Consider the following 21,136-nt stretch of genomic DNA (forward strand, 5'->3'; position numbering starts at 1 on the left):
TATTTAGTAAGTGAATTAGGAAATACTCTTTTAAATTTATAATTATCTAATCGGTCCTATTTCTTCAAAGTTGATTATTCAAAAAAACCTCTTAAAATTATTGGTAGTTTAATTTAATATAATTTACTATGAGAATTTATTTAGCAAGTTAATCTGTAAATACTCTTAAGATGTAAAAATTTATATGCTATTAACGCTATACATAATTGCTTAGGATTGATAATAAAAAATATAAAAATTACAATAGGAAACTACACCGCTGTGGTAAATATAAATATTATATAATTAAAATATTAAGTACGCTTTAGTTATTTCAACATTTTAGTCCCCACGTTTTAAGATAAATTAATGCTCTATTAACGATTACAATTAATATGATATAAATCAATAATTAAAAATAAATTAGAAGAAAAATATGAATAGAAAACAAAGACTATATATTAAGTACTTAGTAAGTAAGTAATATTGAGTCATTTAAATTTTTCATTCTTAAGCTTTCACATTGTAAAAAGAGTGTATAAAAATTGTATATAAAAACAAATACTAGTATATCAAAAGTATAGATCTTTTATGAACCCTTGCCCGCACATTTTTTTCTTCCCTTAGGGTAAGTTATAATAATCGCAAAAAAATTGCAATACATTTTTTTATCCCCTTACGTTTCCAGACCTTCTAAGCACTTTGGAACATCATAGAACAAATCAATTATTTTGTGTGTGTATGGATGGATGTCCGGATACATTTTTTTTCACTTCCTCATTATCAAATATAAAATAAATCCTTTCTACTCACATCATAAACCAAGTACTGTACAAGAACTCCCAAAGCCTCCAATCCCCGATTCGACTTGTGCAATATCGCGATCTCCCTGGCCGTGATCGCGGTCGCTTTTTCGGCGACGGCGACCATTTTTTCGCACTTCGCCGGAAAAGTGGCGACGGTTCCGCACATCTCTGGTATCGTCGTCACCGGCGGCTGTGGCGCCGCCGAAGGTGGCGTACATGGCGCAGTGGCGGCCGCCTGGACGCTCGACTTGAGGTTGTTATTGTTGTTGGCCTGGGCCGCGACTGCCGTCTGCGACAATGGCAGACGATTGTGTTCTGGAAGAAAAGAGGATTGATAAAATTGGTTGTAAGGGATTGATTGATCTAGATAAATGACTGATGGATTTTATTGCATTAGACGTAAATGCAGTGGTCAATTGGTGGTCATGTATAAATATATTTCTAAAATTTTGAAATGATTGATAAAGTAGTTTTTTTAATATAAATTCCCAAAAATCACCTTTTTTTAGGCGATTACACTAGCTGTGCCCCTTAAATATAAAAAAATAGGAAGAATAAAATGAATTAATAAAGGTGATATAAAAATAATAATATAATAGAACAATGGTGCAGTGATGACCAAATTTAAAATTTTTTCACCTAAAGCTCAAAACTTAGGGATATTCTGGTCTTAAATTTTTAAAGAATCGATTTTTGTTTTGACGCTTTTTTTCAAAGTTTAACTGTTCTAGAATATCTATAAAATAGATTCTTCAAAATTTAAATGATTTACGAAGATACAGCTGTTTGACCAGGAAAATGTTCCTCTATTCCAGGAAACGCGTTTTCTTCGAAACTGTTTCTTTCGATAAGATACACACGATTTCTTAACTTCTACTGGAACGATTTACTTGAAATTTCTACAGAGTTTTCTTTATAGCTCATTCCAAAATTCCAAATTTTACTATTTTCAAAAAAAAAATTGGAAAAAATATTTTTCTTTCAGGCAGTCGCTATTTTCTGAAAAAATTAACTTGTCCTCAGTTTTTTTACGATTGCGACATTATATCTAATTAATATATATATATATATATATATATATATATATATATATATATATATTCTTCAGATTGAATGTAAGGTTGAAATCATGAGTATGGCCAGGTGCCAATTGGGACCCTCCAATTCATCACCTTTTAGAATTAAAAGTTTTAATTAATCTGTTTTTATATTCTCGAAACATTAGTTAATAACTTGTAAACAATCAACTCTTGCCTTTTTTTACAGCCATTCAAAAATCGCTATTTTTTTACACATTTTACTACATCTTTTTAAATATTTTTGCATTTTCTATCCAATTTCTCGACTAGTTTCAATATAGATCAAAATTTTAATTAATATTTTTTAATTTTGATTGTAATTGTAAAGAGTGAGTAGTTTTTGGTCAGAATTGCCGATTTACTAATTTTACGTTTTCTCATCGTATGAAGCCATTCTGAATCATTTAACACCAAAATTGGAAAAAGTGTGTGTGTGTTCAATATTCGATTTTTGTCGACGTTTTCTTAAAAACAGCTGCATTGATTTCAAGAAATTACAAGTCTCAAAACTTTTCGTCTATGTTTTCTCCAATTGCTGAATTGTGCCAAAAATATTGAACCCATAATTATTATAGTATAGCAAAAATGTTTGTTTATTAAATTTCGATTAATAATTAACATGAGATGCTCTAACTAATATAAGTCAGTTTTATTCGACTTATATAGAACTTTGTTCAAAACAAATTGTTATATTAGAGAATTTACTAATAAGGAATTGGCGTGTTCAAATTCTGTGAAAGTTGATTTGAATCTTATTCATTCGATTGTCGGAAATGTAGAGAAACCATATAAGAATATATCCGAATTGAATCACGATTTTAATGACATCATTTAAAGAAGAAAACATACCAAATTCGTCTTCGTAATGATTAAATGAACTTGTATTTACTCAATTTGAATTATATAAAATAAAAAATTTAATACAAACATAGATTAAATGAAAAACATTAGCATGATTTTAACATTGAAAAATATTCTTCCAAAAAATTATTTTCCAACCAACAAAACTTTCCAACTCTCATTTTCGAACAGGTCCTTAACAGCAAACAGCTGTCATGAATTTTATTTTATATAACGTTATATTATAATTATGTGAGAACTATAATAGTTTGTATACAACTCATTTTATTTTTATATAACATTACCTTTTGTTATTTTTTACAATCAGAACTTTCTGAGAACGTTCTATTGCTGGTCAAGATATTTTGCATACCTGAGAATAGAAATGTCGAGAACGATTTTACGACTGACAAATATTTTGTAACATATGTTTCACGTAAAGTTAATCCAAAAATCAAATATAATAGAAGCATGTAATGATTTAATTAGTGTGTAATAGGATTTATAGTTTGAAGATGTTTGTGTTTACAGAGTTATGAAAAACTTCAAGCCAAACCAAATTAAACCGAACTATTAAAAATTCTATAGATGTATCAAGTGAATCCGAAACAAGAACAAAGGCTCGAGTTTACGATTTATTTATTAATAACTAATTAATGGCATAAAATTTATAATCTTTTTATCTGTATAAATATGCAATTTAGTTCTAAATTTACATCTTCTCGGGTATCAAAATTTGTTTGTTTTCCAAGTCAAAACAATGTCTATTCAAGCAAAAACTCTTGTGACAGCCAACTGTAAACACTTTTGTAAATCGCGATGGGATTACAATGCCCTCGGATTTTGTTTCAACAATTAACACTTCTAAGCTCGTTCTATTCTATTAATGTTAGAGAAGAAACAAGTTATTTCGCAATTTTAACAAATCTTTATTACCGGGAAAAGGATGATGTCGCTAGATAATAGTATGCAGAGGCAGACCAGGCAAAATACTTCTTAAAAAATCCAGTAAAAAATTTAATAAATTTATTTTAAGGACACCAACGTTTAAATTTAATAGACTAGTCATTGATAATATTATTACATGTAACATTAAATGATATAGCATTTATTACAAATATCATTAGTGCACATATTTGTAGTCATCATCAAGGCAATGTTCTAGTTAAATTATTATAATTATGTATATTGGATATTTTTTATATATTTTTGCTCGGCTTACCAAAGACTACATCAGTTTTGGTTGTTAAAAATAATTTGTATAAAAAATTCAGTTAGGATCAACAAATAATTTGTGCAGGAATGATGTTCCAATCCAAAAACTGTTCTTGAAGGAACATAATATATCCAATATTTGTTTTTTCTGCAAATGTTATTTCAGAAGCATCAAACAATCAATATTGTTTCAGATACACTCTTAAAATAAATTTTAAGCCAGATATGTTATGTGCAAAAAAAAAAACGACCTGTGTAGATGACTTTGTTCTTTTGAAACAATAAAATTAATCAGAAACCAAAATAACAAATGCAAATTTTTATGCCAGATTTGGTAAATTTATAGGTATTTTATTTTGTAAAGTACATCTCTAAAATACTTGTAAATACGAGTAAAAATTTTATTAGAATTTATTAATTTTTTTTTTATCTGCAAAACACAACGTTTGAGCAGGATTCTGTGATCATATTGAAGTCAAATTATTTATATATTAACAAAGAATAATATATTCAATTAAGTGTAATTGTGTTTTCAATATCAAATAAAATTGTAGTGTTTAAAAAGTATGCGTTTATTAAAGTCTTTTTTAGCAAGCATATTCAGATATTAAAAAAAACTAAAGTAAATTATTGTCGGATTATTGGTATCAAATGTGATTAAAGGAAGAAATGTGTAAATAAATTTACCAAAATTTGTATAAATAACTATAATACATAAAATTCTATCAATCTCTACTGAATTATGGTTTCCAGAAAGAATTGCAACAAGATATTTCTATTTCTTCTGAGAATGTTCGTGCGAAGAACAATGATATTTATAAATAAGGCCAAGTGTCCATTATATACGTTCTTAACATTAACAATGAGGGAAACCTAGGTGTTTTGTAAAACATGTTTAGAAGTACAATGCGTGTTAATTTTTAAATTGTCTAGTGTTGATTACTAAATAAATTATGGAGAGAATTTGCGTAAACGCACTCGTTTAAAAATAAATAAAAAGTACATAGTAGAAAACATTAAGTATCCACACATCCAATATTTCTAACAATAAGCTCACTTACGTTTCTATATGTATATATATATATATATATATATATATATATATATATATATATATATATATTGAATGGTAGAGTCTTGGATTATTGAAAGATTGTTCGAAACTCTACAATATATATATATATATATATATATATATATATATATATATATATATATATATATATATATATATATATATATATATATATAAATATATATATATATATATATATATAATATAAACATATATAAATCTGTTATAAAAATCGCACATGTCAATTAGTTATAAACCCAGACAATTACTTTCAATGGACGTCATTAATGTGGTATCATTATTCTTAGCCTCAGGTCGCATAAAAGCTCAATGAACCATATTAAATACTAATCAATATCAATATAGAATATTATTCATGGACTATCCATTGTAAATGGTATGGAATATAGCGCCATAAACTGGCTTCGCCATATCAATAAATATAATAAAAGCGATTAAAATCGATTGCATTCAAAAAATGCAAAATGCATCGGCTCCAGATTAATTATTCGCTATTTCATATGGCGGAAAACGATTGTTGTCTGAGGAATTGTCTGTGAATTTATATATGGTTAATCAAAACTGGAAGAACTACTGTGAAATAAAAATTGTACCAGAAATAGGTAACAGTTCAAGAATATAAGGAACAAAAGATCGGTAACTTCCATGAATCAAGATAAATGTTGACAATATACTAAAAAATTATTACATGATGTACTGAAGTTTAAAACTAGTTTCAGGCTACATGTTATTACAAAATGTTGAAAAGTAAAAAAAATATGATTTAAAAAAAACTAATCTCTCAGTACTACACCATGGCAAAAAATGTTTTATTACCTCAACAGGTACTTGCGTCATTAAAATAATTCCATAGAATTATACAAGACCCTAACAAATTTTAATGCACCTCTAAAACAGGAATAATAAATATGCTAGAAAATTATAATTTTGATTCGTTATTAAACTTTTACTAAATTGTGAAAATTGATTTTGCTACTCAGAGCTCAAACCTTCATCATATTTATAAATTAGTATAAAAATTAGTATAGAAATGTTATTTTCAAACAAGTACACTAAAACTTTATAAATAGACTAATAAATATAAACATTGCATTCAAATTTACTAAAGAATGATTTTGCTTGCACTTATCCAAAATTAACAATGGAAAATTTTGTCTTATTTAGGAATAAAAAAAAATACAGGTAAAAGAATGCCGTGGAATTTTACTCTTACCTACTCCAAAATAAATATGAGTTTAAATGGTAAATGGTAAATAGTAAATAAATACAAACTTTGTATTGAAATACACTAAATTTTATTTTGGTTGGTCTTCTTAAAGCTTATACTTAAGAAGAAATCGTTTTATTTAATTTTATTAATTTTATGAATTTTATGATAAAAGTTCCAGTTAGAAAGAAGAATATTTGCAACTTAAGTATACGTGAAGGAATTAAGAAACAAATTATGTCCACATGTAGGACGATCTGTATCTTTGCCTTGAAAATAATTCTTACAGTGTGACCAAGAGTAGTTGTCAGTAAATTAGGAACTGTAGAACTCTAAAATTGTTTTCTTTCTTCCTTTTTTTATATGGTTTGATTTTATGAATCCATGGTATTTAAGGAGAGTATTTCAGTTTTTCTACGTAGACAAATTTTCAAATTACCATAAATTTTTTTTACCCAGCTAGCTAAAAAATTGCTGATCAAAAGCAGTGGCAATTCATGAAGTGCACTTCATATTTGCTAAAACTTCTCCAAATCTTTTGGTGCATTAATAATAGTATCACATTACCAATATTTACCATTCCCCAATCTGTTATTATCTATTAATGTATTTTTTCTCTAATGCATCATTTTGCAATACTAGTATTCACTTTGGTTAAAATTCTCGATATAATATCTCTGAACTTATGTCTGTCAATCAATTTGTTAAATGCATTTTTGAAGCTCTAGCAGATCACCTTAAATTTACTAGGGTTTCTCCAAATCCTCTTGGCGCCTTAAAAATAGCAACACATTACCAATATTTACCATTCCGCAATATGTTATTATTATCCATTAATGCATTTTCTCTCATTTTGCATTACTAGTATTTACTTTGGTTAAAGTTCTCGATATAATATTGCCAAACGCATGTCTGTCAATCAGAGTCGAGAAGATGTTGCGAAATCGTTTGAACCATCCTCGTCCATGGTGAAGTAACGCGTGGGCTTCCTTGGGCCGTAAATCACTACAAACCGTCCAGCCAGACATTATTAGGAATCGCGCTCTTGTACCATATCTCTGATTCCAATTAATGAATAGCAGACACGAATCGGATCTTTGATTAGGACACTTGAAAATCGTGTCGGAAATTACATACTAAATTACATACAGCTATTGTAAAATAAAATCAAAAGATAATCATTCTAGAGAAGTGGTTGTATGGGTATAGATGAATTTTATCTCATACCATAATATTGCATTTCGAATTTTATCTCATACCACCATCACGCGTATTTATTGTTTATTACACCAAAGATTTAAAAAATTCTATATTTTTCAAAAAGTTTCTAAAAATTACACGACTTTTTCTAAGTACTAAAAATACACGTAATGTTGAGCGGTGGAGGGGATTTAGTGGGGAGAAGTCCAAAAATCCTTAAAAAGCGATCACCTGATTAATAGACGTTTCCTAATTTAAATTTAAAATTTTGATAAAATTTGAAGCTTGAAGATTTCTTGAATTTTATAAGATCCTAAATTATAGTTTAATTTTTAGTAGTTACAGAACTATTGATAATTTTGGCCGATGTCGTGTCCAGATTGTTTTTTATAAATATTTCATTTAAATGATAACTATTCATTGCTACTTTGTTATATAAATTCAAACTATATTGTGTTATGTTAACTGTTGAATGAATTTATACTTTACCCAACCATTTTATATGAATTTAATTTTTTGCTATACTTTTTTTTTCAAATATCTGCTTCTATTTATTCTGTTAAGGAATATCCGCAAGTTTTTGGTAGAACTGGCAAATTTTAGGTAGTAGTATGGTGTAGGTTATATATGGTTAGGTGTCTGAATTGAATACCTATCCAGGATTAGGTGTCCTGGATAGGTATTCAATTCGTTCACGTATGCTTAAGTTGCAAATATTCTTCTTTCTAACTGGAACTTTTATCATTAAGACAAAACATTCATAAAATTTAAAAGCGTTATTTAAGCAATTCGGTGAACAATTAAAGCAATTTAATGTTGATATTATAATGACCAAATTTGCTATTGATTCATCATGAATAAATTTTGTGGGTAGATTGTAGTTAACATGCTTCCATATTAGTCACAAATATTGATATCAAATTAAACATTTAACTTTAAAACAAATCCACCAACTCTATAAATATAAATAAACACACACATGATATAACTTCGTATAACCAGATTCAAGTTCGATTTGTCCTTCGTCAAAATTTTGGCTTTTCGCCAATTTTTCACTACGTTCTAGTCAAAAAATATCAAGCTGTGAAATAAATTTCTTTGTTTCGAGACTGCGAGAGTTTTCTTGAATGCATTTATTTAAGTTATGTACGACAATTTTGTATTCTCATCTTATGCATCATTAAACACAATGGAGAAGATGATGAAAATTCATATCCAAGAATAAAAAGTAATCGACTTGAGGGCTGTACTTGTAAAAATCAATATTGAAATATTATAGCTTTCAGTACTTCCAGACACATTTTGTTCTCAATTAAATTAAAACTGCAATTAAACTCTTTAAAATTAATTAACCAACCTGGCTCTTCAATTAACATCAGCAAATGTTAAGTATCCTAATTGACGCTCAGAATTGCCGCACCACACACTGTCTCATTTAAAATCAACTCATTTTTTTAATTATTAAGTTCATTTTAATTTAAATAAACATCAAATAATATTTTTCAAACTGCGAATAAAAATATATTCTTATATTGACTCCCACTTTATCTCAAGTATCTCCAATCAATCATCTATTTTAGTTCCAAGTATAAGATTTATTGCATATTTAAGTCAGATATAATTTAAATTATTGGCATAATCGATTTCGACCAGTTTCATAAACTGTAATTCGATCTAATCAGTTTTTATTTATTTATGCAAAATGATATCTGAATAAACAAATTTGCACAATGATAGGAATGTAAATAATTTGTTATTTGCTTGCTCGTGTTCATATAACAAATTGTTTACAAATTTGTTCATACGATAACATTCTGATAAATTTTTGGGCTAATGTAATAATAAAATAATGTGAAATATTTAAAAATTGTGAAATATTATAAATTTTAAGTATAATGAAAAATTTTTAGTTCACTTTTTATTTTCTCAGTAAATTTTCTTTATTTATATTTTTCCTAAAGTCTTTCTTTATGACTCATTAGGATTTTCCGGCTACTACATACAAAAGAAAATCTGTTCGCATTATTCTAGCACAATTTCCCATGAAAATAGTGTTCTTCTTCAGACAATCAAAGTAAAATTAAAAATATTAAAAGAAAGTTGTCTGAACTTATTCAATTTAGAATTTATATTTTAATGTTTGAATTTGAAGATTTAAATAATTAATTAATTCGAATTGAGATTTAAATTTTGAATATGCTGTTTTCCAATAAGAAAAATATATAAGCAAATACTGAGGACGATTATTCTAATCTAGAAATATTTAAAGATGTTATGATATTCGCAATTAACTGAATTTATGTATGCATTTTTTATTTAATATTTTGTATTCTAAATATATTATAATTACATAAACAATTCATAGAAAAATGATTGATTTAGAAATTAGATACAAAAGGTATTTTATTTTTTTTTAATTCATATTAAGTTCAGTGCATCACTGGACGTAGTTTCAAGATTTATTGTTTTGTATTTTCTGGACGTTTGATTTTATACCGTATGTAAATTCATGATCAAGCAAACAAATAAACTAGCTGTAAGTGGAATTCTGTCTTAAGGCAATTAAGGCATCGTGCCTCAAGGCAAATTGCTGGAACTTCCCGTACCAAAAATTATTTTTTTAAAAACGATTAACATTTTTGAAAAAAAAATTACTTTGAAAAAATAAGATTTTTGAGAAACTAAATTGGACAAAAAATTACTTTTTTTTGAAAAAAAATTTTTTTTTTAAAAAAAAATTTTTTTTAATTTCTTTTTTTTGAAAAAAAAATTTTCTTTATTTTGACATATTGTGGAAGATCTGAACTTTTTTTCAAAGCAATCGTACTGCTTTAACTGCATAGGAACAAAATATAAAGCGCGTAAGCGCCGCGTCGCTGTCCAACGCATAAGCATTGGTACGGAACCCATAGGAATGTTAACAAAATGTATACTTATTGTTAAAATCTCTATAAAATATCTGATGATTTGATGTGCATATGTCTAATGATCATTTTTGACCGCCGAATGGCTCATTTTTTTACTTTTTCCTCCATATCTCCGAAACCGCTAGACCTACCTTCATGAAAATTTTATCGATTCTTCATCTTGTCAATACAAGTGAAATGTTTTTTGAATTATTCAAATCGGACGCTCCGTTCTCTTAAAAACTGAGTTACCGTTTTCGGCACTTTTTGCCCCGTATCTTCGGAACGGCTAGACCTGCCTTCGCCAAAAACTAATCAGCACGTCTCCTTATCAATACGAATTGAATGTTTTTTGAATTATTCAAATCGGTTGATCCGTGTTCCCGAAATCGTCGACGAAAATTTGTATCCGCACATACATACACACACGTACATACATACACACACACATACACACACACACACACACACATACATCCATTTTTTCTAAGGTATGCCAAAATGTTCAGAAACCTTTGAAACGTAAAGATATATAAAAATTTTCATTTTCGATTTTTTTGCGATTACTATAACTTGCCCTACGGGAAGTTAAAAAAAAATATTTGCATTAGTATTTTGATTTGACATTGATTTTTTGCAAAAAGTCTCCTATTGAAGTACTAAGAATAGGACTGCTAAAACTATATGATTATTTATATGAAGAACTCGATTGGCAGAAAAAGAATAATTTGAATTTATTTATGATACTATTGCTAAATTCTGATACTTAATTGTTCAAAAATGATGCTATCTTTAGGGTTTTTTTTCACAAAAAACTGAGTTACTTAACGTCTTGTCATTAAAATAAAATTTAAGATGCTAATAATTTTGATCATTCAAAAAAAAAAAAAATTATCCACTACATAAAGTCATCTTTAACAAATATTGTTTATTTTTAATTACGATATTAAAGCATATAAAATTTTTGTGTCATCTAATTATTGAGATATTTAAACACTAGAGGTTTGAATCAAATTCATTTGTGCATTTTTTACAACACAGTACTCAGTTTTAATATTTAATTGTACTGAATCAGTATAAGGGACTGTTTTATGTTTGTTTTTGAACTGACTTTATAAACCTACTGTATAACTTGTTTTTACTGAAAATAACTGTGCTGAATAACTAATTTCATTAAATTCAAATTATAATAAATAAATAATAAATTTATAATACATTATATTATAAATTTATATTATATTATATTAGGAACTGAAGACCGAAGCACCAGGTCCAGGAAGCATGGAAAATTGGAAAGAAAAATGCATGGAAAATGAATAAAAGAAGTAAATAATAGTAATGAAGCTTATTTTTACTGAATTGAGGCATATAAAAGTAGGGTCACCAATTTATTCACAATTATCAGATTTTATTGGGTTGAGTTTAAATCACCACCACCACTTTCAATTACCACACGATTTTATTACTAAAATATCGTTTTTAGATAATTTTTTTGAAAACTTTTTTGGAATATTTTGAGAATGTTGCAACCACAGTGAACGATTAATTTTGATAATTCGTTTCTTTTTTTAAATATTATTCCTTACAAAAATATTCCCTACACTAGTATAAAACACTCCTTAAGTATTAGAAGATGATTTTTATTGTATAAATAAAAGTTTATAAAACTAGGGTCACCAATTTAGTTACATTAATTAAATTTTATTGGTTTAAATTTTAATCACCACCACTTTAATTTTTACCACTAAACTATCGATTTTACATTTTAATTTTTTTATAAAGTTTTTTTTATATTTTTTGCGATTTTCGCGACCACCGTTCCTCCTTTTGGTAGAGTCGGTGTTGAACTACTGACGAAGTAGACTATGACAAGAGTCATTTGCTTTGCTAGCCGCTAACGCACGGGTCAGCTAAGCCAACCTCAATGCGAACGCAGGGCTGGGAGACTTGCCAATTCTCATGGTACTCGAACAAAACACTTCATAGTTTGAATAAATAAACGTATATTTATTATGTGGAAAGTTGGAAAACTTGGTAGGTTGTAGACTACAAATCTGTTTAAAAATGCGTGAAAACATGAGAAGACAACGAGAAATGTAAAGGAGTATGTATTGTTGTGGCGCGTCTACTAACTCACAAGGAGAAACTCCTTGCTCGTAAGGAAAAACTTCTTCATAAAAAAGTTGAGATTTGAAATGTATAAACTGAGAAATATTGGTGGTTTGTAGATTACAAATTTACACGTGTGATCATATTAAAAGACAGGAAGAAATGCAATAAACTATATACTGTTTTAGAGCCCCTACTAATTCATAAGGAGCAACTTTGTCATATAGAGATTGAGATATGAAATGTGGATACTGAGAAAGATTGGTGGTTTGTAGATTATAAGTCTGTTTAAAGATACGTGTAAGCATATGAAAAGCCAACGAAAAATATAAAGTACTATATATTGTTTTGGTGCGTCTACCAATTCACAAGGAGGAACTTTCTCATACAGAAGTCGAGATATTAAATGCGTGCAGTACAAATCTATATTAACAATTTCTATAATACTAAAGATATTTGAAAAGAGTTATTTTATAGATATTTTTACTGAACACGAATAGATTTTTCTTTATTAGGGTCCGTGCTATAACCACTTATAAACATGATTTAATATTTAAGTGTATAATATTATAGTACATTTGAATTAAAGAAGAAGGGGTAGTATGCTTATTACAGAAAAACCCGTATCATAAAAGGCAAATAATAATATTATTAATGTGGGAGAAAAGTTGTGATTAAGAAAAGTAGAAAGCAAAGATCAAATAATAAATTTTTGAATTTAGTAAAATAATAGTCTGTGAAAAACCTCTATTGTTCTATTCAGTAGCTCTATATTGCTCTAATCGGAAGCTCTATATGTTGCTCTATTCGAGAGCTCTATATTCGATAGCTCTATGTTACTCTATTTGATATCTCTATTGTGCTCTATTCGAAAAAAGAGAAGATAAAAAATTATTTGATGAAGATAAAAATACAAAAATAATATACAATAAAAATTACCCGTTTGATGACAATTGAATATAAAATATAAATGTTTTTTTTTTTATGAAAATATATGAAATGGTAGCTAATAATACAAAAATAAAACATTAAGGAAAACATATAGATTAAAGTACTTATTGTGCAAAAACGTTGCTCTATTTGATTAAATTTGTAAAAATAATGAATTGACGAGATGTTTAATAAAGGTTTCATAAAATGCCTGTAATTTTAAAAAAAATATCTTGAAAAATATGAAATGAAAATACTATTATATTACTATATAGTATATACTATATAAGTAACTAAAAGTGAATGCTCGTTAGTTTGATATCTTTTCCTTGCAATGTTGTAATTTGAGAGCATCATATTTCAATGTGTCCATCATAATAACAAGTAATAAAATATGAATTAATATTTTTCACGACATGAGAGGAATGTACTATAATAAAAAAATCATCTGTAGATGAAATTCTTTTCATATAAAGTTCATTTTATTCGAAATATTGATGGTTATCTGCATTTTCCGGATAGATTAACTAGTAATTAATTTACAAATATTTAGAAATCCAAGCAATTGATATCAAGCTACAAAAGTTTTTTGAAATTTTTGGTGAGTCACTAATAATTAAAATTCTATTATAGATATAAGTGTAAATAAAAAGGATTACTGATTGTAAAAAAATCGATCACATTTGACCAAAATTGTAAATAAATTGGTTACCGGTAATCCAAGTAGACAAGACTGAAAGCATTATAAGGATAGTTACCTTATTTCCTGAATCAATAAATACAGAATTTATAACTCATTTGTAGAAAAAGTATAATTAACTCATAGATATTTGTCTAAATATCTATTGGGTTTCAAGTGCAAATCGCGCAGTGTCTACAAATTGAAGAATGCGAATTTAAAATTTCCGACAAAATGTTTTTACTAGAAAAATCAACATCTCAATCGAAGCGTGTCCTCGATTTTATAAAAAATCGTGCTACCTTGTATTACAATTTTTTTTATCCGCAGTTCCGGCGCTTCTTAGATTTTAAATCCACTCGACCGAATAGCAAATCACTAATAGGAAACATCGAAAAAATACGAAAAAACACTGAAGAGCCAACAAAACTGTCAACTGCCTTCAAATTGCATCACAGAAATAAATATAGTAGTAGATATCTGAAGTCCTATTAATAGGACTACGTTTAAAACCTTTTGAACAATCATAAATAAAGACGGTTTTTCTGTGAAGACGAACTAATGATAATTTAGTAAGATGTGTGTGCAAACAAGAATTATTTAGTGTGAAGTGACACATTGTGGGTCCAAGAAACTAAACAAATCGTATATTAAAAAATCAGTTCAAAATGCTAGTGATAAATCAGTTAAAAATGCCATACTATCAACCCATAAGGTGAAAAAACTTTACCATTAATTTAAATATGAATAAGTTCCTACTATTTTCTAATTTGTTCTACTTCTGTGCTACAAACATGTAAATTTATTTTTATAAAAGTGAAAAATTATGTTCAGATAAATAAAATGTGAAAGAAAATTATATAATTTCTTTTTTCCACGTTGAACAATGCATATGTGTTCTTCAAAAGTTGACATGGGAACTTTAGGTAAGCAAAATTTTATGAGTTTTTAATAGATTTCTTACACAATTTGAATTTAATTACAATGTTCCATCTTTAACGAGGTAAAAGTTATCATTAACTATTTGGAATGACAAATGTTGTAAAAAATTAACGAAAAAGAAACATTTTTGAGCATTATTTGCTTTCTTTGGTAATAATTTTAAATTAGTAGCAATATTTTTGTCGAGGGAGTCTAGATTTTGGGAAATCTAGTTTTCTTTGAGGTATAAATAATTTTATCAAACCAAAACATATTCCGTTATTAAATTTGCAAATAATTAAAATAACTATTAATGGAAATTACCTTGCAGGTAATTAGACAGTTTTATATATAATTATATATTATATATAATGAAGTATCTCCATTTATCAAAATGTCATTAACAGTTCAAGTGACCCAATAAATATAATTAATAAATTATATTATGATACTAATATGTTATTTGCTATTAATAAATGAGGTGTTGGATATGCATATTATTAGTAATTATAAATTGATGTGTTGGGGTCATCCAAAAAATTTTTTTGAGGTCATGTAAGAGGTAAGTAGTACCATTTTCTTCTTTTGATAGATGTGTAAAATAAATGTATTTTGTAGTCATATAAATATATAATTAATGGCACGAATGATTGATGGATATTATTTAAAGATATAATTTCAAAAATTGTTGTCTACTTACAAGTAAAAAAAAATCAGGCGCACATAAGTAAGTAGTTAACAAATTAAAAAAAAATTAAATAAAAGGTAAAACAATTTTTTTATAAATTAAGCAAATGTAAGTAATGAGAATGATAGTTATATGTTGAAAAACTCTCATAAGAAATTGATCAGTCCCATATAGTTCAGGCGTAATAAAAGTCTGCTCCAGAAGCCATTATTAAAGTCAAAGATATTCAAGTATTACTTTTGAAAACAAATTTGCTAACTATTCCAAATAAATTTATATAATATAAATGGGAGATTTCAAAACTACCATAAAATGATTACCTACTAATATTTTAAAGTCTATCAGTATAACTGCTTTTCTGATATGCACCTGACAAAAAATGAAATTAAAAGGAATATTATGAGTCCATAAAGTAAAAGATTTGAATTTGGATCTAATTATTTAACGTTTATTATGAAATGTTATATGTGATCATCAGATTTTGTAATAAAATAATAAATCGAAGCCACCAGGACATTTTAGGGTAAATATTGTTTCCCTCGTCGTATGTATTACTAATTTTATCAAATAGATTGCCTATTCCTATTTTTATCGTTATTCTCCAAAGCAAACTCTAGAAATCACAAAATTCTGCCACTAAATGCATTATCCAAAATTTTTTCATATAAAACTGACCTTTATCCCCCTTTTTCTTATGGGTTGACCTCATGGAGTTCCAAATGGTGCAACTTTTACGCACTTTAACACCGGTTTTTGCGTACAAGTCCATTTCACTACCATAGTCTTTCTTTTTGGAAAACTTCTTTTTAGCAGAGTTTCCATTATGATTATTATTAATATCAGTCGTGCTACCGAATAAGGAGACTAAACGGTTGTGAAGACCCATTGTAAAAAATTATAATGGAACTTCAAACTTTGATCACTGAACACAACATTATCACCACAAGTACACAAAAATATTTACTTAAAACAAAATGCTCATAAACAATCCATTAAACGTTTCTGTTGCTAGGCGTCAATCTTTTCAACAAATGAAAGTCTATCAAGTATTACATTTTTCATGACTTGCCAAAATTATAAACTATAGACAAGTGTTATTTTTAATACGTATTGCGCTATGAACAATTCATACAGACTGAATGGGACTTTCTTTATCGCGGACTTTCCCATCTTTCTCCTACCACTTGAAGACAATACGACTCCCTACCAATTATTCGTTGGATTAGACTCGCAAAAATTATATTTTAAAGATATAGATACAAATAATAATATATAAAGAATTATTCGAGCGCCCGAAAACGTAGAGGAAAAACTGTGGACACACAAAACAAACACACGCACACACACTTTTGTATTCCAAAATGTTCAGTAACCTTCAAAACGTGAAGAAATGCAAAAATTTACATTTTCGATTTTCGGCCCATTACTATAACTTACCCTATTGGGGGTTAAAAATCTATATCTTGACATTTTTATTAGATGATTATGTTTCAATCATCTTTAGTTTTTGTTTTTGCAATTGATACACTAGATGGGTGATGTCGAGAATCATAAAGAGTTATTACGATAAACAGTGCACAAAAATAAATCTATTCCATTTATTTTCTATAAAACAATCTAAATCTTTTATACCACTCCCAAAGTGAAAATAGTTGTCGGTACGCGCCTTGGGAACAGATGTTCATTGAGAGACACTAACTAATTTTCTCATGATAAATTCTCATGAACGCCTACTCACCTGTACACACTGTTTCATTCTTAAGAAAATGTTATGCACTTAAGACAGCATTCTGTCATAGGTGGAATGAACATTGTTGAAGATAAAATTATTGCTAAAGCTCAACTACAATTATGTATGCAAATATTGTTTCAGTAATCAATCAAAAATCTTAGTTATATATGGATGGCGTCATAAACGCAGAGTACTGCTTGGTACAAATATCTAACACTATTCTCTTTGTTTTTCAACTAAAACATTTATGTATGTTTTTTATAAAGATATTTGCTTTAATGCTTTAATTTTCACAATGAAAAAAACCAAAGTATTAAAAATATAATACTTCAAAAAAAATAAAACGTTGAATAATTTTAGTTATGATAAAGGAACTTTTACAAAAATATAGATGCCTTATCGCAAATGTTAATCATAGTTTCTGAGAAAGCCAATATGTAAATTTTTTATGTAACTAATAATAATAATTAATATTATGAGATACCGGAATATAACATAACGTATTATTTAATTTAATTATGAGTTATGTATTTATTTCCATTACTTCATTGTTTGTAACTCATTTTTAAACAAACTAAATTATAACAAAAATCTAATAAAAATAATATGACTTAGTAGGTACTTCAATTTTCAAATATTCAGTACGAATTTGTATACACCAATAATTACAAATATAATTATCAATTCCAACTTGCTAATAAAAACAAGTCATTAATTACACATAATCAATTACCACGGTTTAATACTTTTCCTCGTGTATCACTTCTCGCAGATGATTAATTATTATTATACGTTCGGAAAGCATAAAAATCGACGTATAAAGTAAAATTTACCGTGTATAAAAATAAAATGCATATAACCCATAAACCACACTACCTGACTCTCGTTTTCACAACCTAAATAATATAACGTTTAATTGATACCAAAGCAAAGTCTTATTACTCGTCCAGTAATAATTAGACTGTGAAATCAAAACGATTCACACGAAAAATATCCATATATAGTGAACAACTAACTTTCTACAAAATTCGAAACTTTTGTACAATTTATCAATGCAAGAAAGGAAATTATCGAGAGCTTGCGGAATAATGCATTGTGGTCGAAGAATTTGGCGATTTTGGTAATTGATATATAATAGGTCAATGGTGATAATAGATATTTTAGTATGTGGAAAGCATCCACGTAATCCATTGGATGATAATAGCCCTGACTTATCAAATTGTTTTTAAACTTTTAAAATCGGTGAAGTAGTTTTTGACAAAACGTCGACAAAAAGCCAAGCTTTGGCTCACACCCAGGTACTTCTCCCAATTTTGGTGTCGAACGCCTCAAAATGATCCAAACGTCGTGAAAATATAAAATTAGCAAATTGGATTTTCTGGCAAAAATAACGTTATTTTCAGGTTAAAAAATATTTACATTAGAAACCCCCGAAGACTTCTTGAACTCGCAAATTCCATACATTAATTTTTACACCTCACTCTATGGGAATATTAATAAAGATATGTGTATAATTTTTATTACTATTCCCATAGAGTTTATTTATATGCAATTTAATTCGTGATTCAGAGAAATCGATCCAACGTTTTTAAATTATTTGTATGTTCTGCCTATTGTTTCCGCTGGTGGTAATTTCATTTTCCATTAATGAAATACGCGGATAACTAAAGGAAATGAGAATACGGCTTCCGTGTAATAATAGGCGATAAAATTACCAAAGCCGATTGAACGTTCAGTGTCTAAATAGTAAATAGTAAATATACAGTTGAACAAACATACCTTTCAGTGGTGCAGATTTCGCAGAAGATACGGGTCGTTTCGAAGAAATGATTTTTCTTGGAACTTTCGGCTCGGCCGGAGGACCCCCGCCGCCGTTGCCGACGTTGCCGGCGGCGTTGGAGTTCGAGGCTGGACTGAGACCTCGTTTTTCTGGAAAAGAAAGGAATGGTAAAAATATTTTGTGAAAATTATAAATTGCAAAAACATTAACTCCCCGTAGGGTAAATTATAGTAATCGCAAAAAATCTAAAATGAAATATTTCTAAATATTTATGGATGTGTGTGGGTGTGTGTGTGTGCGGATACAAATTTTCGTCGACCGAGATTTTGTTTTAACACGATTTCGTTGAGTTTAGCACGATCAAAAAATATTTAATTGAAATATTATCTATTTCAAATTTTGGTCGTAAAATTGAACCCTTTTAACAAAATGTACAAATGGTTTTGTATTGTAAGGTAAATGAAACTTCACGTAAAATAAAGTGTTTTTCAAGATTAATTTATAGTCATAATATTAGTTTTAATTAATTGTTAGCGATTAATAATTAAACTATAATGTTGGTAATAATCTTTGAAGAAAACTATATCTACTTAATGGATCTAAGAGTTACAAATTAATATTAGATGCCAAATCGATGATTTTCAGGAGTGCATTGAGAAAAATATTCCAAGAATGAAATTTTCCAAGAATCATAAATTAAGTAATCAGTTTTAATAAGAGATGAAAATTTGTAATTCTAGATAGCAAAATATAAAAGTATGCATGATCAAAAAATAAAATTTTATTCCTGATTCAGAAACACCAAATAATTGGAAAATTGTGTATGCTTATTCCAAAAAAATAGCATGATAGACCAAATAATAAACAATATTATATTCTTGATAAACAAAATAGTAACCAGAAAATTAACAATATTGTGTTGACCATAATGATATTATAGTTTTTATCCAGAAAATAGTATGTCTGACAAGAATATAGGTCATTTCTGTATTTTTAGTCAAGGGTTAGAATATAGAGCAGAAAAATTGTGTAATCTTGATACAAAAACTGATCTAGAAATTGGTATGTATGATTCATAAAATATAAAATATAAATATTAATACTCTTAATTCAGTAGATTGTATACAAGACCATAAACAATTGTGGTATACAAGATCAGAAATTGTAATATTACCTTAATTAATGTAAGCACATATTTTAGTTTAAAAGAGTGAGAAATAACATGGATTTAAAAAAATCGATGCATGTACTTAAAGATTAATATTCCATCACCTCTAATTTATTTCCATTCAAACGAACAATTACTTGCGTATGAAATTATTCGCAATTCTCAATTATCGTTGCACACGAAATGCGTTTCTTTTCAAGAAAAGTAAGGCGATAAATTAAAATTAAACTTTTAATAAGCCTGCGGGGTACGTGAACCAAAAGTGAATCTTAATAGAGAATCAACGATTTTTTATGCGAATTCAGATCGAACAAATGGAACGTAATATAACATTGGTATATGAAATAGATGAACAATAGAGATTAGTTGCAAAAAGTAGAAATAATAGAAAAGTTATAATTTAAGTAATAATAGAAGTGCTTAATAACTTATTTAACAATCATTACTATAACCAGTTTTCGAATGAAGAATTAGACTGGTGACCCGATAAGGCACATAAATAAGCAAAAGTGAACATCAAGTTAACTTCGCACGACCAACACGCCCGGGTATATCATTATTGCAATTTAGATCGATCGAACGATCAATCGATCTATCGATCGATCAATTCCTATTCAGATCAACGATTACCGATTAAGGTACGGAGATTAACATCAAATGCATTATGAGAAACGAGCGGTAGGTCGGAGTAGTGTGAAACCTATAAATATGCGAATTTAGTCGAGATCTGCTCTATGGTTTCTAAAGAAAGTATATGGCGGATCTGCTCGGATAAATAAGCAATGCGAACCGCCGAAGCGA

The 21,136-nt window shown here is 27.9% G+C and overlaps 1 protein-coding gene across 1 annotated transcript in view; it reads right to left on the reverse strand.

The window, feature by feature from the left end:
- LOC113366097 (mucin-17-like) overlaps positions 1-21,136 on the reverse strand; it is a 92,698-nt gene that overhangs the window by 1,242 nt on the left and 70,320 nt on the right. The window contains exons 13-14 of the mRNA XM_026607647.1: positions 19,167-19,316; positions 793-1,100 (exon numbers count right to left, since the gene is read on the reverse strand). Of these exons, the coding sequence (XP_026463432.1) occupies positions 793-1,100; positions 19,167-19,316 (458 nt within the window). The remainder of the gene's footprint in view (positions 1-792; positions 1,101-19,166; positions 19,317-21,136) is intronic.

This window comes from Ctenocephalides felis, unplaced genomic scaffold, assembly GCF_003426905.1.
Source record: "Ctenocephalides felis isolate EL2017-DRISC unplaced genomic scaffold, ASM342690v1 CF-g0.4_SCAFFOLD_01170, whole genome shotgun sequence".
Classification (NCBI taxonomy): Eukaryota; Metazoa; Arthropoda; class Insecta; order Siphonaptera; family Pulicidae; genus Ctenocephalides; species Ctenocephalides felis.